The 23,579-nt window shown below is 42.7% G+C and overlaps 1 protein-coding gene across 8 annotated transcripts in view; it reads left to right on the top strand.

Moving 5' to 3' along the window:
* Window positions 1–23,579, top strand: part of LOC311109444 (uncharacterized protein) — a 123,408-nt gene that overhangs the window by 18,017 nt on the left and 81,812 nt on the right. For 7 of the 8 annotated variants that reach the window (XM_084152337.1, XM_084152336.1, XM_084152340.1 and 4 more), the window contains 6 exons: window positions 1,236–1,359; window positions 3,389–3,544; window positions 3,639–3,902; window positions 15,998–16,081; window positions 16,185–16,310; window positions 22,342–22,479. In XM_084152337.1, the coding sequence (XP_084008463.1) occupies window positions 1,236–1,359; window positions 3,389–3,544; window positions 3,639–3,902; window positions 15,998–16,081; window positions 16,185–16,310; window positions 22,342–22,479 (892 nt within the window). The remainder of the gene's footprint in view (window positions 1–1,235; window positions 1,360–3,388; window positions 3,545–3,638; window positions 3,903–15,997; window positions 16,082–16,184; window positions 16,311–22,341; window positions 22,480–23,579) is intronic. The other variant, XM_084152338.1, reaches the window with a different exon arrangement.

Genomic DNA, 23,579 nt, shown 5'->3' with positions numbered 1-23,579 from the left:
ATACGAGAAGGGAAAAAATATATAGCCTATGGTTTATTCTTTATTTTCAACCCTGTTTCTATAGGCTATATAGCTGGAGTATTGACATAATACAGGTAGGGTTAATAAGCTGTAGATGACAGAGATACAGGTGCAGTAAAGCTCTGAAGTCCAGGTCTGATGCCAAGATACCCACATTACCACACCCCCTGTGGCTGAGCTAGACTGGCATGCTCAAAGAGACAGAGAGAGCGCGTGTGTGGCCTGTGTTTGCGTGTGTGTGTGTGTGTGAATATGCACGCCTGTGTCCGTGCGTGCTTGTGCCAGAGCCCAGATAGACAGGCTCTCTTATCCCAGCATGTGAGAGTGTTTCAGCCCTGGGACAATCTACAGTCCTTAGAAAAACTGCCCTGTTTCACAAAATAGACCCAAAATTGGCTGCACTTACTTCCCATTCACTAGTCCATTTCTCTATTCAACTCTCTCATTTCAGACATGTCCTTTCTCAAGTATCCTGTTCCACATTTCAGGTGGTTTTATATTTCCAGAGATTTCCACCCGCAGAACGGCAGCTAGGTCAGACAAGATAATGAAATTGCAGATAATTGAGACGAAATTCTGGCTATTTAGGAAATGGTGGTTAAAAAACCTCTGTAGAGTTAGGTTTAAAAAAAAGGCAGATAAATTGGCTCTTTTGAGAAGTTGAGGACTAAAACTTGTCACTGAATATTTTATATAATAAATGTCTGACTGGTGTGTTGCCTCCTAATATATGTTCTTTGCCTGGTGAAATCAGACAGAAATCAGCCTCTTGTTCTTATCAGTCAATTTCTTTCTTACCAGCATGTCTGTGATTCCTCATGTGTTTAGCAGGATTCACCACTCTCTGTTCTGTGTCTTCTTCGTGGTGTGTGTGTGTGTGTGTGTGTGAGCCTGCAATATTTCTCTGCTTGTACAACTTTAGAAATATTGAAACATCCAAATTTGATATAAGCTTGGTGACTTTGGGAGAGTGCTGTGAGATCCTCTGTCGGTCTTCTCCCAATGCTGACACCTCTGACAGCTGTCGAGCTCACAGGCACCTCCCAACTGAGTTTGTGTGTGTATGTGTGTTTAACATTGGATTTAAGTTCTAAAAATAGTAGTTAACTGACAGATCTGTCTGAGGATAACCATATCTGTGCCTGTATTGCTTTTGAAATGATTTAGTAAATCCCATTTTGAAGTCAACATACCTGTATGTCTCTCTGCTGCAGCCCTTCGAACCCTGAGGTAGAGGATCTGAGGATCCAGCTGAGGACTAGAGACAGAACTATCCTCAGTCTGGAGAGAGACATCAAGACCTTCCAACTGGAGAATAACACACTCAACAAAACAGAGGTATGGAGGAGAGAGTCTCTCTCACACACACACACACACACACACACCGAGACTGGGGTAGGGAGGAGATACAGAGAAGAGAGGAAGCACATTTTGAACGTGTTTCTTCTCATCTTTTTAATTACTTATTCCTTGATACCGTGGATGGAAAGGTTTTGTTGTTGTAGTATTTTTTCTTGGATGTAGTAGTTTTTACGATATTGCTGTGGCGGTGTAGCCAGCAGCGCTACATGTGTTGTGTGTTAAAGCGTGTGCTCAGCATGTGATGAATGACTTACATGTCCAGCCCCCAGGTTACAAAATGGCCGCCCAAATTAAACCAGGGAGTTTTACAGCTTTCCCACACCTCCTTATGAAGTGTCACGAGATTACACCCACTGCTGTTTAACTGCATGGGGCTAGCGCTAACACACTAAACACACACATGTGCGGGCACACACACACACACGTAACACTTATGGTACATCTGCCTTCAGAAAGTATTCATACCCCTTGACTTATTCCAAATTTTGTTTTGTTACAGCCTGAATTTAAAATGGATTAAATAAATAAAACATCTCACCCATCTGCACACAATACCCCAGAATGACAAAGTGAAAACATGTTTTTAGACCTTTTTTTGCAAATTTATTGAAAATGAAATACAGAAATATCTAATTTACATACGTATTCACGCCCCTGAGTCAATACATGTTAGAATCACCTTTGGTAGCGATTACAGCTGTGAGTCTTTCTGGGTAAGTCTCTAAGAGCTTTGCACACCTGGCTTGTACAATATTTGCACGTTATTCTTTTCAAAATTCTTCAAGCTCTGTCAAGATGGTTGTTGATCATTGCTAGACAGCCATTTTCAAGTCTTGCCAAAGATTTTCAAGCCGATTTTAAGTCAAAACTGTATCTAGGCCACTCAGGAACATTCACTGTCTTCTTGGTAAGTAACTCCAGTGTAGATTTGGCCTTGTGTTTTAGGTTATTGTCCTGCTGAAAGGTGAATTAATCTCCCAGTGTCTGCTAGAAAGCAGACTGAACTAGGTTTTCCTCTAGGATTTAGCTCCAATCCGTTTATTTTTTTATCCTACAAAACTCCCCAGTCCTTAACAATTACAAGCATACGTATAACATAACAACACCACTATGCTTGAAAATATGGTGAGTGGTATTCAGTAATGTGTTTAATTGGATTTGCCCCAAAGATAACACGTTGTATTCAGGACAAAAAGTGAATTGCTTTGCCACATTTTTTGCAGTATTACTTTAGTGCCTTGTTGCAAACAGGAATATTTGTATTCTGTACAGGCTTCCTTCTTTTCACTCTGTCAATTAGGTTAGTATTGTAGAGTAACTACAATGTTGTTGATCCATCCTCAGTTTTCTCCTATCACCCATTAAACTCTGTAACTGTTTTAAAGTCACCATTGGCCTCAAATCCGGTGAAAACAAAGTGTAATTAATAACTTCACCGTGCTCAAAGGGATATTCAATGTCTGTTACCTTTTTTTTTTTTTACCCATCTACCAATAGGTGCCCTTCTACCAATAGGTGCCCTTTGTGAGGCTTTGGTCTCCCTGGTCTTTGTGGTTGAATTTGTGTTTCACTGCTCGACTGAGGGACCTTACAGATAATTGTGTGTGTGGGATACAGAGATGAGGTAGTCATTCAAAAATCATGTTAAACACTATTATTGCACACAGAATGAGTCCATGCAATTTATTATGCGACTTGTTAAGCAAATTTTACTCCTGAACTTATTTAGGCCTGCCATAACAAAAGGGTTAAATACTTATTAACACAAGATATTTCAGCTTTTCATTTTTTATTAATTTGTAAAAATGTCTAAAAACATAATTCCACGTTGACATTATAGGGTATTGTGTGTAGGCCAGTGACACATCTCAATTTAATCAATTTTAAATTCAGGCTGTAACACAAGAAAATGTGGAAAAAGTCAAGGGGTGTGAATACTGTAAATACCTACCTTGTTAGTTGTGTATGTGTGTTGTGTTGCGTTAACCCGTGTCTCCTCTCTTAGCCGCTCCAGGGTAGTGATCTTCAGCGCCAGGTGTGTGCTTTACTGTCCCCCCAGAGAGAGAAGGTAGCAGAGATCACTGAGAGAGACATCACCATCACCAAGCTACACACAGAGATACAGCTACTGCAAGAGGAGGGGCCGGACACACACACACAGGTGAAGGGTTAACACGTGCAAATCAGGAACGTACACATCCACAAACGTATGTTCTTATAGAAAATGTGAGCATTTCTGTCTGGTTTCCCCTCAGCTTTCCAAACAGAAGGATAGGGTGAGACAGCTAGAGGAGGTGAAGAAACAGGAGGCGCAACAGAGGAAAGCAGAAGAGGAGTGGAGGAAGAGGGAGGAAGAACACAGACAGAGAGAGCTGGAGAGGAAGAGGGAGGAAGACGAATGGAAAGAGAAGCAGCGTAAGAGAGAGGAGAAGTGGAAGAAGAGAGAGGAGGAACAGAGAGAGGCCTGGGCCCTTGCCAGGAAGGAATGGGAGGAGAAGGCATCCAATTTGAATGCTGAGGTAAGGGGTGAGGTAGATAAGATTGGTACCCTTAGGCACAGATATTGGATCAGCTTACCATCCCTCAGTCCTATCCTTAAACATTAGGCAGAAAAATGATAAACTGACCTTAGTTCAGTGTCTTGGGGCAACGGTATGGCCCTGAGGTGACCTGAGGGATGAGGAGTCTTTCAACCATATGGCCCAGTTAATGTGGGGGCTCTGTCTTTCTCTTCCCCCTTCCTCTCTCATTCGCTCTCCATCTTTCTCCCTACAATGTGGTTAATGTCCCATATACCTTCACTCACACATTCTATGCATTTTTCATGATCCCCTCCCTTAATGGGCTATGTAATGGAATAATCACCATCACACCCAGTCATGGACAGCAATGGGCTCCCGAGTGGCGCAGTGGTCTAAGGCACTGCATCTCAGTGCTTGAGGCGTCACTACAGACCCCCTGGTTAGATTCCAGGCTCTATCACAACCGGCCGTGATTGGGAGTCCCATAGGGCGGGGCACAATTGGCCCAGCATCGTCTGGGTTTGGCCGGTGTAGGCCATCATTGTAAATAAGAATTTGTTCTTAACTGACTTGCCTAGTTAAATAAAGGTAAAATAAAAATAAATAAAAATGTCATTAGGAATATTAGCATGCTTCTGCTTAAATGAATATACAATGTGAAAACATAGGCAACGTACTTCCAATAGGGTGCAATCTTTATAACTACTCTCTCCCTCTCTTTCAATTCTCTCTCGTTCATTCACTCTTTCATTCTGTCTCTCTTTCCTCTCTCTTGGTATTTGTCCTGTTAACTATTGTTAGTTCTAAGGTCAGGGTAGTTAAGGTTAAGACTAGGGTTAGTGGTTAAATCACATTTGTTGTTCAGAAATCACTACACTTGTATTCTATTCTAATATGGCCAGATCACAACCTTGGCATGACTCACAATACCTTCTCTACCTCTTGGTCAGCCACGTACACACTCAATGTCATAAGGTTAGACACTCAATGTCAAGGGTTAGACACTAAGTGTCATAACAGTATACAGTATAATGTTGCTGCATCATCATGTAAGAAGGCAGGACATGGTTGGCTGGACTTCTATGTTTTTACTTCCTGTTCTTTGTTTAATATCTACATCTACACTGTGTAGGCACAGGATGCCTCACAACCTTATGTAAGTACAAGGCCTAGTGGTTTTTAAATGATTCAAACAACAACCCGTAAACGTTTCCTTATATGGCGTTAGTGAAATTAGCCCATCAGTTCTCTTAGTTTTATAAGAGCATTATCTCAATTTGAATCACTAGACTCTACTTGAGACTTCAAGGCAAATATGATTTAATTAATTGTTTTTGGAATTTACAATTCTTCTTGACTGTCAAGCTTTTATTTTGGTCATTGTTAGTTCTCAAAGATTATATTATTGAAAAATATATAAGTCCTGATCCATTATCTAGTTTTAGTCTTTTAAGTTGAAGTTTCTCCATCCCAAAAATGAATAAATAAATACAAAATATTACACTCTTTGGACTTAAGCCACCCCAAAAAACATTTGTCAGAAAACTCCCTGCCTTATAGTTGGTTAGGTGAATCAGATTTAGCCACTTCTGGTGTGGATAGAAAGCCTTCCTTCTATTTAGCCTAGCTTAGGATGGATGCACTTTATATAAAGATTGGTTATCATCCGGCAGTTGGGTTCATGAATAAGGATTGGCCATAACAAGTGATTTTGAAGTGTGTAGTGACATTTCGGATTTCATCTTGCTTGAAGAGGAGATATTTCATTATCAAAATTCAATACTCAAACTTCACTGTCACTCTTTCTGTCTCTTTTGTCAATGTATTTGTCTCTCTCTCCCAAAAAAAACACATTTTCTTTATCTCTCTCCTCTTCATTTGTATGATGTTCAACCACATACTTCATACTTCTCCTTTTCTCCTGTTGAAGGTCTCCCGCCTTTCTCCTCCGTTGTGTAAACCAAGACACAATACAGTAAACGACAAAAACAAGCAGAAAAGAAACGGGTCATTCATGTTAATTCAGACCTCAGACGTACCCCCCCCCCACCCCCTCATCTTAGCACAACCGCTCAAAATGAATCTACAAAGTATTGATTGGTGAGGAAAGCGTTAGCCTCACGATGCAGCCGCATATTAATACTGCTGGCCTTGTCTTCCGTCTCCTACTTACCGCTCTTCATATCTTCATAATTGATTAATGTTCCTTTGTGAAGTACAGATGAATAATGCATTGCTCGGCTCGCTTCCCTGCGGCTGATGAGAGCATGTTTAATTTCACTGAATAGAGCAGAGCTCTAGTTTTTGTCCTACTCGTGTGCTGTGGTAGTGTGTTGTGGTAGTGTGTTGTGTGTTGTACAGAGGCAGGAGTGGTCACTGGTGTGTTGATGCTTTGAGAAGGTGTCTAGTTGAGCTGACTGAGAGCATGGGGTCTCAACGTCTGGCCCTGGGGCCGTTTGTGACCCGCCTTCTGATTTGTATCTATCCAATATACATACTGAATCTAACCCACTTGTGGTTTTAACACCAGCCTCTATGCATAGAATTATGCATGATGTATGTAGGATTATGTAGAATTATGTAGGGTAAATTATTATAAATTCACACAAAATCCTTGAAATAACATAAGTGTTGTATAGGCACTGAAGCAATAGTTAGGCCTATGTTCTGAGCATACAGATTTTTAAATACTTTTTCTTGTCTTTTTAATGGCCAATGTCTGTTGCAAAATGACTTGGAAACCATGGCAGAAAGAGAGAGAGCGAGACGGAGGCTGGCACAGCCTGGCACTACACAGCTCATCTGGCTAACGATGCTAATTATGCTAAACTGGCCTAATGATGATGAGGGATTAAAGAGCCCTCTCACACACGATGAGAGAGAGAAAGTGAGAAAGAGAGAGAGAGAGAATCACAAGCTGTCACTGCATAGAGCTCATCATGTTAATGATAATGAGTGACTGAAGAGCCAGTGAATGTGTGCATGCATGGTGAGAAGCCACCTGATGGTGGACAGCTGGTGCATGCATGGTGAGAAGCCACCTGAAGGTGGACAGCTGTTGATGAAAGAATGGCAGTTCATTTTTCTCCCTTCTCTGCTCCTCCTCTCTTCAGTGCCAGCTTGTCTTTGCTGGGGTTTCATTGAACGTGTGCCAGCAAACGAGACTCAGCAAATTGAATAAACGCTACTTATCCCGTAACGAGGAGCCTAATTAAATATGCAAATGAGGCTATGAATGAGGTCTCTCAAAAGGGTTTCATGTTTGATTTCCAGCCCTCTCTCTCTATCTGTGTGTGTGTGTGTGTGTGTGTGTGTGTGTTTGTGTGTGTGTGTGTGTGTGTGTGTGTGTGTGTGTGTGTGTGTGCGCGTACTTGTGCGTCACTGCTGAGTAAGATGTGAGTGGAGAGGGACAGACGTTACTGTGTGTGCACTGGGACATTCAATATGGCTGTAGTGGTGTCTGTTTATTTGAAGACCAAGGACACTTCCCCTCTAATAGTGCAATGGGTTTCCTTTAGTTTAGTCAGCTAGGGCGTTCCTTAGTCTCTGCCCATATGAAAGACAGACAGTGTGTTCAGGCTCCAGTTAGCAGCAGCAGGACAGATGCAGAGAGAGAGAAAGAGTAGGATAGATGAAGAACCACCACAGATTTATGTCTGACAGGAAAACTCCTCCTATCTGCAACCACCACCCTCACAAAGTCAATCCTAAAGCTCTCTTAATTTACAACTCTGTCTCTGCGTGTGTTTGGGGTGTGTCGTTGCAGAGTGCGTTGTAGATATGTATTGGTTTTGACTGTGTGTCTGGTTGTGCAGATGGATGGGTTATGCAGTAAAGTGCGGTCAATGTTAAAGACGAGGGGAGTTTACTGCTCTGCTGTGGGTAGTTTTATAGTGTGTGGAAGAGTTCATCATTAGAATCAGATGATATCATGGTTACAATCATCGTCATCGAACAGCAGCTGGGTGATTTGCACATCCAAGGATCCAAACCATGTATATGCATCCACTGTAATGTAGCCTAATTGACTTTGGAAACTGTTTTTTGGCCAAAACAGTGAGGACAAAGAAAGAGAAGCCCACTCACATGGTTCTGTAAATGCTGCTTCCTAGTGCTTCATTCCTGCACCACCATGCACAACATTTTAGGTCACAGTCTTTGGTCACCTGATCATCTCCCACTTCCAATTGGCTCATTCCACCCATCTCCTCTCCCTGCAACTATTTCTCAGTTCTCAACCAACTTTTGTGATAAAACAGTTGCTTTGTCTTTAGTACTTTGCAGAGTTAATCCAATTTCTTAAGTGAAGTCCTCACCTTTCTCTGCTTAGCATAAACATTAGCCTAGCCATTAGCTGAGCTAATGCACTAATGAAAGAGAGTGCCTTTAGTTTGACTGGGACGTTATAGTGTTCTATGCTAGCACTGAATGCTAACTACAACAACTGCATGTTTAAAGGAAGGGACTAGCACAGGATGCTAGCATGCTTTGCTACCTACAGCGCTAATGCTACATGCTAATCGCTGAGTCAGCTGTTGTGTGCCCTTCTCTTATTAGGTAAACTGATTTAACCCAGATTACATACATTTGACATTTTAGTCATTTAGCAGACACTCTTATCCAGAGCGACATACAGTGAGTGAATGCATACTTTTTATTTATTAATTTTTTCATACTGGCCCCCCGTGGGAAACAAACCCACATCCCTACCGGCCAAACCCTCCCCTACCTTGGACGACGCTGGACCAATTGTGCGCCGCCCATGGGTCTCCCGGTTGCAGCCGGCTGCGACAGAGCCTGGACTCGAACCAGGATCTCTAGTGGCACAGCTAGCACTGCCATGCAGTGCCTTAGACCACTGCGCCACTCGGGAGACGCCACTCGGGAGATTAGACACATACACACACACAATTACCTGACCTGGCTGTAAACTAGATTAAGTTAACATGTTCCTATCTAGGTAGAAAAAAGTAATGATGCTGTATTTCTATGCACTTTCCTTTATTTCATGCTATTTATGACATTAACTAAACTGAGGGCTCTAATTTCAGCTGCCAGTAAGGAGGCTCAAGTGTCAAACGCACGTTAGTTTGCAATTTCGTTATGTAAAAACTGGCACACTGGCATTTCCCATCCCTTACGCCAGGTTCGTCAAGTTACCTGTCTAACATCAAATCACATTGTAGGAATTTTTATCAATTTATTTGCAAATTATGGTGGAAAATAAGTATTTGGTCAATAACAAAAGTTTCTCAATACTTTGTTATATACCCTTTGTTGGCAATGACACAGGTCAAACGTTTTCTGTAAGTCTTCACAAGGTTTTCACACACTGTTGCTGGTATTTTGGCCCATTCCTCCATGCAGATCTCCTCTAGAGCAGTGATGTTTTGGGGCTGTCGCTGGGCAACACAGACTTTCAACTCCCTCCAAAGATTTTCTATGGGGTTGAGATCTGGAGACTGGCTAGGCCACTCCAGGACCTTGAAATGCTTCTTACGAAGCCACTCCTTCGTTGCCCGGGCGGTGTGTTTGGGATCATTGTCATGCTGATGGAAGGAGGTTTTCACTCAAAATCTCACGATACATGGCCCCATTCATTCTTTCCTTTACACGGATCAGTCGTCCTGGTCCCTTTGCAGAAAAACAGCCCCAAAGCATGATGTTTCCACCCCCATGCTTCAAATTGGGAATGGTGTTCTTTGGATGCAACTCAGCATTCTTTGTCCTCCAAACACGACGAGTTGAGTTTTTACCAAAAAGTTCTATTTTGGTTTCATCTGACCATATGACATTCTCCCAATCCTCTTCTGGATCATCCAAATGCACTCTAGCAAACTTCAGACGGGCCTGGACATGTACTGGCTTAAGCAGGGGGACACGTCTGGCACTGCAGGATTTGAGTCCCTGGCGGCGTAGTGTGTTACTGATGGTAGTCTTTGTTACTTTGGTCCCAGCTCTCTGCAGGTCATTCACTAGGTCCCCCCGTGTGGTTCTGGGATTTTTGCTCACTGTTCTTGTGATCATTTTGACCCCACGGGGTGAGATCTTGCGTGGAGTCCCAGATCGAGGGAGATTATCAGTGGTCTTGTATGTTTTCCATTTCCTAATAATTGCTCCCACAGTTGATTTCTTCAAACCAAGCTGCTTACCTATTGCAGATTCAGTCTTCCCAGCCTGGTGCAGGTCTACAATTTTGTTTCTGGTGTCCTTTGACAGCTCTTTGGTCTTGGCCATAGTGGAGTTTGGAGTGTGACTGTTTGAGGTTGTGGACAGGTGTCTATTATACTGATAACAAGTTCAAACAGGTGCCATTAATACAGGTAACGAGTGGAGGACAGAGGAGCCTCTTAAATAAGAAGTTACAGGTCTGTGAGAGCCAGAAATCTTTCTTGTTTGTAGGTGACCAAATACTTATTTTCCACCATAATTTGCAAATAAATTCATAAAAAATCCTACAATGTGATTTTCTGGATTTTTTTTCTCAATTTGTCTGTCATAGTTGACGTGTACCTATGATGAAAATTACAGGCCTCTCTCATCTTTTTAAGTGGGAGAACTTGCACAATTGGTGGCTGACTAAATACTTTTTTCCCCCACTGTAAAACGACGCAAGATTCAAGACTTCGTGACTTCGAAATTATTATATAGAATTCTTGCCACCAACAAAATGTTGAATATTTGGGGCATACAATCATCGAAGCTCTGCAGATTTTGTTGTGAGGATACAGAATCAATAGACCATTAATTTTGGTATTGCCCTCATGTAGCCTGTTTCTGGTCTCAGGTTCAGGAATGGCTGAAAATGCATAACATTGATCTAAAATTGACCCTAGAAATAGTACTGTTGGAGATCTGGAGAGACCGGGTCAGTCAAATACTAATATTATAATACTCTTAGTAAAATTATTTATCTTCAACTCGCAATCTGTGGATTCTATTTGATTAGATAGATTGAAATTGTATGTTAAACATCACAGCATAGTTGAAAGATATCTGGCGATTAGAAATCTGAAGAGGGTGGCCAGCAGAGATAGGTGGGATGGGCTGAAGGAAGCTGAGGGTTGGGATGTGGAACTGGAGACAAGTGGGAGTGGAGTTGCTGGGCGTGGGATAGAATGACGTCAAAGATAAAAGTAAAAAAAAATTAAGTCAAAATAAAACATAACAAAAAGTAAGTTTGAATGACACTGACGGGCAGTGTTGTTACAGCTCATGCCCGTTTGCCTGAGGCTGATGCCGTGCAGGTGTTTGTACACATGCATATACACACACTCTCATTCAAATGTGCACATGTGCACATACACGGACACAACACATGTAAATAGTGCCATACATGCACTCAAACATATTCAGTTGGCCTTGCTGTTATGATTGTTGTTGTCCTTGATGTCTTTTGTTTTTTGCATTATAATATAATAATATGCCATTTAGCAGACGCTTTTATCCAAAGCGACTTACAGTCACGTGTGCATACATTTTTACGTATGGGTGATCCCGGGTATCGAACCCACTACCCTGGCGTTACAAGCGCCATGCTCTACCAATTGAGCTACATTGTTGCTTCTGTGTGTCGCTCTGGATGGGAGTCTGTTAGATGACTAATGTGATGTAGTTGTTTTAAATATTCAATAAATATAAAAATAAATAATAATAACCTGGTCTTAGCTGTAACGCAATTGGTTATGGCATTGATTTTGCCAGCGGAGGCACATACAGTAGCCTTATGTACATCACCAATGTTTTATAAACATTTCCCGAGCAGCAAAACAGTCAACAGACATTCCTGGTTTTTATTTACATTGGACATTATTTTTGTCCAGCTTCTGTGAAATGTTTGGACTCATTATGTGCGATGCCCATTGCATGAAAGGTGTCAGTCACTGTAGGAAGTCTGTTTAGGAACATTAAGTTATTTTTTTAAAACTGCTTATTGTTTTTTGTTCATAATGTTGACAAAATATGCATCTTCCACCTTCCTCTGTTGGACCTGTCAAATCGCGGGAATTCAGATCGCTGTCCGTGGTGCTGAATCCGCTTGTAGGCTATATTTGCCTGTTTGTTTACCTTTCACGTGGGATAGTCACTAGACGTACTGGCCATATCAACGGCGATTATAGACTATAGCTATATACACTGAGTGTACAAAACATTAAGAACACCTTCCTAATATTAAGTTGCATCCCCTCCTTTTGCCCTCAGAACAGCCTCAATTCGTCGGGGAATGGACTCTACAAGGTGTCAAGTGTTCCACAGGGATTCTGGCCCATGTTGACTCTAATGCTTCCCACAGTTGTGTCAAGTTGGCTGGATGTCCTTTGGGTGGTGGACCATTCTGGATAAACACAGGAAACTGTTGAGCGTGAAAAACCCAGCAACGTTGCAGTTCTTGACACAAATCGGTGCGCCTGGCACCTACTACCATACCCATTCAAGGGGCACTTTCTTTTGTCTTGCCCATTCCCCCTCTGAATGGCACACATGCACAATCCATGTCTCAAGGCTTGAAAATCATTATTTAACCTGTCTCCTCCCCATCTACACTGATTGAAGTTGATTTAACATCAATAAGGGATCATAGCTTTCAGCTGGATTCACCTAGTCAGTCTATGTCATGGAAAGAGTTCATAATGTTTTGTACACCGTGTATATTTCGGAGCAGTAACGGTGAGTGGACATTCCCCCTTTCTCTTTATATTAGATCTTTCTCCAGCTCATGTGAAAAGTTTGGATGTGCGTAAAACCCTCCATAGTCTACGTTGTTTTAGGCCTGATATTATATGCCCACGGGGAGCAATTATGGTGCATGTAACTGTATTTAGACATAGCCTATTTCAAACAAGTTGTTGTTTCATTTTATTATAATTTTATTAGAATTATTCACTGTCTTTTTAGGTCTTATCAATAGTGAATTAAATCTTGCTTATTGACAACATTACGCATGTCCATGACTCAGACATAATGTATTTTACAGTAGGCCCATATTAGTGTGAATGCTATGTAAACATCATATTTCCATATTGAAGCCAGGCAATTACTGTTCAACATATTAAGCAAATATGCGATAGGCCTATATTTTGTTATTTTGTTTCTGTAGGCTATTTAACAAGCAAGGCTATAATGGACTAACATTTGAATTGGAGTTGATGACAACGCAATACATAAAAGACCCTAAATACACAACTTGAAGCAATCACATATTTGGAGCACATTTTGATTGGCCAGTGAGGGGTCAAGCCTTGACACACCTTCAACTTGTTTGTTCATCAAAACCCAGCCAATGTGATGCACTATTCGTATGTAGGTAAGGTCACTGTTTGTCCATTGACCAAAATACCACAAAAACATCACTTTGATTACTAAATTATCTGAAAAATGTCAAGGGATGTATTTTCGATCCCAGGTGAAATTGTTTGACATTCTATTAGGATGATGTAACTTTGAAATTGAAATTGCCTCATTATTTTTCCTTTTCTTTGTCCATGGCTCTTTCCAGAATCAGCTTTTAGCCCCTAGACACAAATGATTGGATAGATAGCTAGGCCTATAAGCAACGGCAGAAATCCCACCTAGCCTATCAGAGGGAAAGGTGGAGCTACTACCATATTTTAAACCAATGCATTTTGGGGGATCTAAAAAGCATGTGCCTTGGGGCTATGGGTTGTTTTAGCATCGGGCCTTAGTTATATTATCTCTGTTAAAACCCCCTAGAGTCGATGACCACGCCCCCACATACATCGAATTAGCATAATACAAAAATCCCCAGCAAAAATTTGTCTGTTTAAACTAGAGATATCCGTTTTTTTGCATGGTGGCCGGGTTTACGGGGTACAGCAGTATTTGACAGACCAGGAGACATCTCGAAAACGGTTTGGCCTACAAACTAATATGACCACTCTATGGAAAGATGAGTCAAGCCTCACAAGACTCCTCTAAAGGTAGCCAGGTACCAGTTTAAAACATTTATGGAAGTATATATGGTAGTACAGTGAGGGAAAAAAGTATTTGATCCCCTGCTGATTTTGTACGTTTGCCCACTGACAAAGAAATGATCAGTCTATCATTTTAATGGTAGGTTTATTTGAACAGTGAGAGACAGAATAACAACAACAAAAATCCAGAAAAACGCATGTCAAAAATTTTATAAATTGATTTGCATTTTAATGAGGGAAATAAGTATTTGACCCCTCTGCAAAACATGACTTAGTACTTGATGGCAAAACCCTTGTTGGCAATCACAGAGGTCAGACGTTTCTTGTAGTTGGCCACCAGGTTTGCACACATCTCAGGAGGGATTTTGTCCCACTCCTCTTTGCAGATCTTCTCCAAGTCATTAAGGTTTCGAGGCTGACGTTTGGCAACTCGAACCTTCAGCTCCCTCCACAGATTTTCTATGGGATTAAGGTCTGGAGACTGGCTAGGCCACTCCAGGACCTCAATGTGCTTCAGACACTTTAAAACAAACTTCCTTTTGATTTATTTTTTGACTATCTGTTTTTCCATGTATGAATATTCAATGCGTTTCTATGGGCTAATAGCAGGAAGGCCAAATTCAATGTTTCAGGTATGACCATCTTAAAACAATTCCATATTTTAGCTTCGTAGAACCCCCACCCCCGCCATACTCTCAAGGATTGATGTTGTGTTGACCTGGTTCCAGGGCTCCGTACTCCACTGCTTTTGTCTTCCGCATGGCCAGTCTCCCAGTCACCCCTATAGCCACCCTCTGAACCAAGCCTAATCGATCACCATGCCAATCTACATGCTCCACACATCATGACCAAGTCTCAGTATCTATTTATATTTTACTGATTTAGGTTGTAAACCCCCCCCCCCCCCCCCCCCCCCACCCCCACCCCCAAGATATAAAATGTCAATTTCATCGGTTTTATATCTGAGGGAATAGAGAGGGAATATGGTCAGTTGTGTGTGAATGTACGAGGGGGGCACAGCATGAAACATCAAAGGGGAAGCTTTTTTGCTGATGTACGAATCATAGCTGAATGAATATATTAATATGGAACCAATTACCTTAGGGAAATTGTTGTCTGTATGCTGGTCTTACCAACGCGCTCCTCACCTTTTGCAAAGCTGGGAACAGCGAGGGAATGCCTAAAGCGGCGGACTAAGCTGGCGTAGTTGGTTTTCCTTACATTTTCAATTTACATTTCCATGTTTTCTACCGATGTGAATATTGAATTAACCTGGAAATAGAAAATACAAATAAACGTTGGTATAGTTCTACAATGCATTGGCTTGGATTCACTTTGAGTTCTGGCAGAAGGGGGCAGTGCAGTAGAACAGTGTCCTGTTGTACCATCATGTTGAGGTCTCTACCGTTCTAGATAAATGACTTTAACACACCTCAGTTAGACCCCTAGCTGCTCTTTTTAAAGCCTCTTCTAATTCAGTGTTAAAGCACTGATAATAAACTAAAACACACAGTATATCAGCGTTAAAGCACTGATAATAGACCCACATCCACATTGATTGGCCTTCATATGTTTACAGCTCACTTTAATTGCCTTAAAAAATACCATTAGTCAGCTGTGTGCGTGTGTGTCCATCGACAGAAAGCCCTATTGATTTATCAGCTTCAGGATTTGTCTTGTCCCTCCGTACATAAAAAGCCTGCATGTGCTTTTCAGAAAGGGAAATGGCCCCCATCGACTCCCTTAACTTGAGCCCAAACGCTAAAGATTTTTGGATAAGCTGGCTCATTACTTAAGCTGAAATCAATAGGCGGGATCATGGTGGGAGCATGGTATAGTGAATGAACAGAGCAGGGAGGGATAGAGCCCTGTTCTGGCTGGGGAGATGGGGTGTGATGGGCTCCACTCATCCCTGTCCTGTCTCGGTTGGGTCTGGTCGATGTCTGGGGGTAGTGGAGTGAGGATGGCTGGAGGCGTGATACAGTGGTCTCTCTCTCTCTCTCTCTCTCTCTCTCTCTCTCTCTCTCTCTCTCTCTCTCTCCAACATTTTACCTCTGCTAACATGCACTATCTCTGCCAAAAATACCTTACTACTCATAATAATTTAGCAGGTCTCTGTGTTTCAATTGTTCCTATCTGTCTCTGTTGTGTCTGTTCCAGGTGGAGAGTGTCACGGAGGAGGGAGAGAGACAGAGGAGGGAGATTCTGACTCTCAGACAGAGAGAGAAGACTCTTCTATCAGAGGTAGGTAGAGATAGGGCTGGAGCTGGAGTTAGGGAAAGGTAGTTTGAATATCTGTCTCTTTCTACCTCGTGTACGTGTGTGTGTGCGTGTGTGTTCGTGTTAGCTGCAGACCCAGGAGAGGAGGCTGTGTGAGGCTCAGAGAGAAAGCAGGCTGAGGGTAGAGGACATGGCTCGGCTACGGTCTCAGCTGGATCAGGTCCAGAGCTCACACACGCAAACTATGCGCCAGGTACACACACACACATACACACACACTACTCCAGATGTACTAGAGAACTTGTTAGTTTGTCAACATGTGTGTTGTCACCCTCCAAACCACACTACTGCTCCCCTCCCTGCTCCTCTCCTATCCCCTCCCTGCTCCTCTCCTCTCCTCTCCTCTCCTCTCCAAGGTGTCCCTTCGTTCTCCTGCTCATAAATATGGAAGATGCCTGATGAGATTCACGGACAAGAAAAGAATCAAAATCTATTGTTGCGCGTCCTTTCCCCGTGTAAAGTTTGCTTTAAATGTCACACATTAGCATGTGAACTTTTAAATGAGCTTGTTTGCTCACTGACGCGGGCCATGTAAATAGCCATATTGAATATAGTACAGGGAGGCGTTGGAAAGGGGGACGGATTTGGCCGTCGCACCGTCAATTAGGCCACGCCAGGGGAATCTAGTGCCAAACAGCCCCATCGACTGGCCGTGTCTCACGCAGGCACGCACGCACACACACACACCAGACCTAAATAAAGTATCTCTGAATCCTCCCTGATGGCTTGTGTTTTTGGGGGGAGTTTGATTGACAAGCATCTCTCCCAATATGAATCTGCTAATGTTTTATTCACATTTCACCTCCCCTTGGAGGAGTGTGTGTGTGTGTGTGTGTGTGTGTGTGTGTGTGTGTGTGTGTGTGTGTGTGTGTGTGTTCGTGCATGCATGCGTCACAAAGCCATCACTAATGCTGTCAAAAACAGGCTCAGGAAACGAAAGCATCATGACTATTTCTAGTCACTTTGCATTAGATTATGTCTTGTGAAGACATTACCCTTTATTTATGCAAAAATAATATCCTCTGTTGTTAGAACATATGTTTCAAGTTTTAATGTCACATGCACAAGTACAGTGAAATGCCTTTCTTGCGAGCTCAAAACCCAACAATGCAGTAATCAATAACAATGTAATACTAAAAATAATATAAGGTAGAACAAAAACACACAAGATTTAGAAATAAGAAGAACAGGAGAAAGTAAGTAAGCATACTATATACAGGGTCAGTCAGTTCTAATTAAGCATAAGGCCCGAGGAGGTGTGGTACATGGCCAATATACCACGGCTAAGGGCTGTTCTTAATACAGCCCTTAGCCGTGGTATATTGGTATATAGAGGTCCTGGATGGCAGGGAGCTCGGCCCCAGTGATGATATGGATAGATGCTTCATGTTGTTGGTGTGCAGGGTGGGCAGAGTGTACATGTTTGTATTGCAACATATTCAGTATCTCCATAGTATCAAGAAACACAGCTGGATATTAGTCAGACTTATCCATTTGTTCTTCTTTCTGTATGGCTTCCTTATTATATTGCCCGTCTCTAGGTAGTATTGGGGACATGAGAGTGGATGTCGTTACATTGCCTATTCGCTCTGCATATAAAAAGGATTTAATGTCCGTCAGCTCTTAGCGTCATTGAGTAGCTGTAATTTGGGTCCTCGGCTGTACCATATCCACCAAATGAGTGTGTGTGTGTGTGCCTATGAGTTCAATATAAACTACCACAACATGTAAAAATGTGTTTTGAACAGTGAACATGTAAACCCCTCCAACCCAGAACCACTAGGCAGACAACCAGCCAGCCAGGTCCAGCCACGGTCCAGCCAGTTCCAGTGTTCTGTGATAAACAGTGGTTCTGATCAGACGCTACAGAGCCATAATCACGTTTGTGCCACTGAATTCTATAACCTTTCCGTGACCCCTCAGAATGCCAGCGGGCCAATCACAAAGCTTAATTGAATCGCTGCGGCAGGCAGCTCCCTGACTGATGAAACAATTAAATTGAAGGTGAAATATGAATAGGACAGAGAGCGAGTGAGAGGGGGATCCTAGGCAAACCTACCTTTTTACTCACACACGCATGCATGCACAAACATAGTAATCATACTTTTTCTGTAAAGAGCCTCCTGTTCTCCTCATTACCCCCTGAGGTCCTCTGTGAGGATATTCCTGTAAAATAATCAGATTTTTTAAGCCGCTTAGTGTTTACCTCCAAGATGAATATTTCTGTGTGTTATTAATATCAGACTGTAATTCTGACGAATGCTAAGGTTGGACAACTGTTCCTCCCTAGCTCCAGACAGACCGTAAGATAGATGAGTTAGTTTGATGAAGCTGACTGATGGTTGCATTTGCCGGAAGAAATGTGTCCGTGTGTGTGTGACAGTGTGATCCTCTGATTGATAAGGTGTCTGTGCTAGGTGCAGATTGCTGTAGTTGATTGGTTGGGATGGAAACAGTAATTTATAATCAACACAAGATGACATATTAAATTCTAGATTGTCTGGCGCTGGATGTAAAACTGGCAGACGATGATGTAGAATATAAATAAAATATAAATAAATTGCTACATTACTAAATACTTAAAGGATTATTATAGGAACATAGAACCCAGGCAGTGTAACTAATCACCACATTCTAATGTGAATATGATTTAAATAATAATAGATGATACATTAACTGTTGTTGTTTAACCATTCAAATACATTTTGCTTTGACTATTCACTGAGCTAGAGATACAGAGAGATAGACAGAGAGAGCGATTAAAATATCTGAACTGGTTTTAATCCAATACGGAAATATTTATCAGTGTTGTATGAGGTTGCAGTGTATTGAAGCAGTGTGCGAGTTTGTCTTTAGTTTCTGTCTGCCTGTGCCTGTGTTTGTGTGTTTTTGTGTTTGTATGAGAGCAGACATTTGTTTTCCTTCGGTATAAAAACAATAATCATCGTCGTATCAGCAGAGTTAATGGACTTTCATTTAGATTGATCTGGCGGTTAATGACCGTTAACAATGATAATTTCCCTCATATTATAACAATAATACTAGACAATATACAATACTCTGTTCATTGTGTTCCTGTGTGTGCATATATGTGTGTTAAATGAGAGCTGTGCGTGCGTGCGCGTGCGTGCGTGGTGGCAACCTTGCAGTGAGACAGTAAATGGTAGATTGCTGTAGGTGGTGAGGTGTGACTGAGGTAGTGGCAAACACTGTTGTACTGACAGGGGACATCAGGTGGCGCTGTGGCAGCCCTATGTCACATACACAGACGAATGGCAGCAATTAGAGGGGGAAACCAAGCTTGTGAGGACAGGAGAGCGCTGAGGGGCTGTAAGGGTGTGTGTGTCGGTGTGGTGTGTGTGTGTTGGTGTCGGTGTGTGTGTGTGTTGGTGTCGGTGTGTGTGTGTGTGTGTGGTGTGTTTGGGTCTTGTCTCTTCCTTACTCTCCACTCATCCATCTGAATATCAACACACAGCTAATACCACTGGACTACAGCATAGGACAGAGCGGGGCGGGAGGAGGGTGAGTGAGAGAGGGTGAGGGGTAGTAGGTTTAATGGTGAGGTGGTAGAGGGGTGAGTAGGGGTGAGAGGTAGGGGAAAGGGTGTCTCTCCTAAGAAACATGTCTTCTCTGGTGTCTTCTGAGCTATGCTGTCTATTTCATATTACTACCCTATATCCTCTCTCTCTCTCACTCACACGCATGCGCACACACTGAGAGAGTGAGATTATAACCCATTCCCAGGCATGTGGTATTCAGTTGAGTGTGAGATAGGCCTGAGCCATGAGCCGTAGCCATCAAATGTTAAACCCCATATAGATACCCTACACACACACACACACACACACCGAGTGTCATCATTCAATGTCCTCTCCACCCCCCGCCCTGAAATTCCTCTCCTCACCCTTCGGTCCTTCCTCCTCCCCTCTGCGAATGATAATTCCTTTTTGCAAATCCTGCAAACAGTCCATTCTAACACACAACTCTATCCCTCCTCCCGCAAGACGCATATGCCATTTCCTCTTGCATGTGTGTGTCTATTTTGGGTGATGCAGGCACAATAAGAACAACAGAGCCTAGTGTCATTAGAGTTACATGAGAATTAATATCTAGGATATATCAGATTACTGGGTCTGGGGATAGGACAAATGGACAAGATATGTTATGGTCTATTATAAGATGGTGGAGTTGAAACACACACACAGTGCCTGCGAGTCAAGAGGACATTGTGAGAATGACATATCCTGGTGCAGAGGCCTGGATGGCCCTTATTGATGGACAGAGTCTTAAAGCCATCCGTCACTTTAGAGGAGTTTAATTGGAGCCAGCATCAAACGATAAACTCACCAACATGCATAGCTGAACAGCCCAATGCAGCACATTAATCACAACCAGGCACACACACACACCCACCACGCACACACCGCACACACACAGAGTGAGACGGAGACAAGTGGTCCAGACATACAGTATATTCTGATGATAGATGACCCATTTAACTTTGATTTCTGAGAGCAATGAGCTCGCCAGCGATACAGTGATACCACACGCACAAACTCACACACACACACACTCAAACATATGCACACCACACACACACACACACACATGCACCACATACACGCATGCACACACGTGTATTTGCATTAGGGGTATTATAATGTGAGGATGATTTGTGATGTAAAGCAATCTGGAGTGAAGTCATTCATCAGCCCCTGTGTCTAATGACACACACACACACACACACACGCAGCTGATTGGCTCAAACGCATTAAGAAGGAAAGAAATTCCACAAATTAACTTTTAAGAAGGCACACCTGTTAATTGAAATGCATTCCAGGTGACTACCTCATGAAGCTGGTTGAGAGAATACAAAAGAGTGTGCAAAGCTGTCATCAAGGCAAAGGGTGGCTATTTGAAGAATCTCAAATATATTTTTATTTGTTTTTTATTTAGGCAAGTCAGTTAAGAACAAATTCTTATTTACAATGACGGCCTACACCGGCCAAACCCGGACGACACTGGGCCAATTGTGCGCCGCCCTATGGGACTCCCAATCACGGCCGGTTGTGATACAGTCTGGAATCTAACCAGGGGGTCTGTAGTGACGCCTCAAGCACTGAGATGCAGTGCAGTGCCTTAGACCGCTGCGCCACTCGGGAGCACTTTTTTGGTTACTACCTGATTCCATATGTGTTATTTCATCGTTTTTATGTCTTCACTATTATTCTACAGTGTAAAAAATAGTAAAAATAAAGAAAAACCCTTGAATAAGTAGGTGTGTCCAAACTTTTGACTGGTACTGTATATATACCTAAAGAGGTCCTAAAATTCTAAATCAAATAGCTAAATGATCCATGGTATGACCATCTTAAAACAATTCCATGTGTTAGACTTTTTGAGGTTTTTAATCAGTACGTGTGTGTTTTTGTGTGTTTATTAATCTGTGTGTTTTTGTATGTTTATTAATCTGTGTATTTTATATGTTTATTAATCAGTATGTTATCTCTAGAGCTGTTACCACAAACATCAGCAATTTATTCAGCCAATGGCAGATCAGCATCTGACCATGCCAAACCGCGAGAGAGGGAGGGAGGGAGGCCGCAAGAGAGGGAGGGAGGGAGGGAGCAAGAGAGGGAGGGAGGGAGGGAGCAAGAGAGGGAGGGAGGGAGCAAGAGAGGGAGGGAGGGAGGAAGGGAGCAAGAGAGGGAGGGAGGGAGCGAGGAAAGAGGGAGGGAGCGAGGAAAAAGGGAGGGAGGGAGGGAGGAAGCGAGGGAGGGAGAGAGAGAGAGAGAGAGAGAGAGGGAGGGAGGGAGGGAGCGAGCAAGAGAGAGAGGGAGGGAGGGAGGGAGGGAGCAAGAGAGAGAGAGGGAGCGAGGGAGGGAGCAAGAGAGGGAGGGAGGGAGCGAGGGAGGGAGGGAGGGAGGGAGGGAGCGAGCGCGAGGGAGGGAGGGAGGGAGCGAGCGAGAGCTCGTGGGCTCTATCTCCTGAGCAATAGAAAACTGATGTGTGATTAGTTTAATATCCATATCAAGGTTCCATATCTAATTTCTCCTCTCTCTGCAACATATTTATATCATAATTATAATAGATGTCGTAAATCACCAAGTTTATTTAATCGTAGTATTTCTCTTTTCACATGTTTGAATTGTCAAAATAAAATGGCGGCAGTAGTTTTGACCATACAGTGTGACAGTGACTGAGTGTGGGTGTGACTGTTTCAGGCAGAGGCCAAAATGGTGGAGGTGAGGACAGATCTGAGTGATGAGTACGGGAGGAGACTGGAGAAGGAAGAACGAATGAAACAGATAACCCAAGACCTGAATGAAGTGCAGGAGAAACACACCTCTGCCAGGGATCAGGTGAGAGAGAGAAAGACGAGAGAGAGTTTTGGGAGGCATGGAGTCGATTCAATTCAATTCATGCAATTCAGAGGTTAAAAAGTACTCATAGAAAATAATGTGCACTTTTCAATCTCCTGAACTGACTGAAATGGAATTGATTTCAATGTGGTTCAGCCAGCTGTAAGTGTCTCTAATGTATATTCAACACAGCAATACTCTCATGCCATCTCATCTCCATAGACCATGCCGTAGACAATAGGTCATGTTTAGTGTTTACTAATATGCCATGTGTTTATCTCAAGGGTATGCAGGCTCCATTGAAGCTCACGCACATATATACACACACACACTCAGCGAGAGGCAGGAGCACACACACCACTTGATCTACATATCATTTGGTTTTTGGTTGAGTGCCAAGGTTCCATTGAGAGAGACCATCAAAGACAAGCACTCACCCCCTCCAACCCTCTTACGCTCTCTCTCTCTCTCACACACCACCTGTAGTTCAGTCTCAACAGCATGTGTGCGAACGCGAAGCAGCTGTGAAATCAGCACCTGTTTAATTCAATTAGCCATGTTAATGAATTCCTATCTGCTGCCAAAAGAACAGAGCAGTTCTAAAGAGCTCGTTAGACTGATTACTTAATTAATTGTCTGTAGCAGCAGCTTCCCATCTCAACTGTTTGTTTATTATCTGATGGTTTGCACCTATGCACTGCATGGTGTGCCTGACAGTCTGAATAAGAGCAACCATATATATCACAGTTCTGAACTGAGAAAGGTTACATGAAGGTTGCCCCGTGGGTAGACATAACCATACTCAGTGAGTTTCTAATCTCTTTTTTGATTAGATGGTAATTATATATCTCTGCTTGTTCTGGCCTCACACCTCTAATTGCTTATAGAAATGTTCTGGCTTCAAACCTTCTTAATTCAATTATATTGGTCACCCTCTCTCTTTCTGTTGATCTCTTTATATCTCTCTCTCTGCCTCTTTGTCCCTCCCTCTCTCTCTCTCCCTCTTCCCTCCCTCTCTCTCCCCCTCCCTCTCTCTCTCCCACCCTCCATCTCCCCCCTCTCTCTCTCCCCCTCCCTCTCTCTCTCTCCCCTCCCTCTCT

This window comes from Coregonus lavaretus (genome assembly GCF_964263955.1).
Source record: "Coregonus lavaretus genome assembly, chromosome: 34".
In the NCBI taxonomy this organism is placed as follows: Eukaryota; Metazoa; Chordata; class Actinopteri; order Salmoniformes; family Salmonidae; genus Coregonus; species Coregonus lavaretus.
Note: the sequence above shows the minus strand (reverse complement) of the source record. Positions and strands in the feature narration are given on the sequence as shown.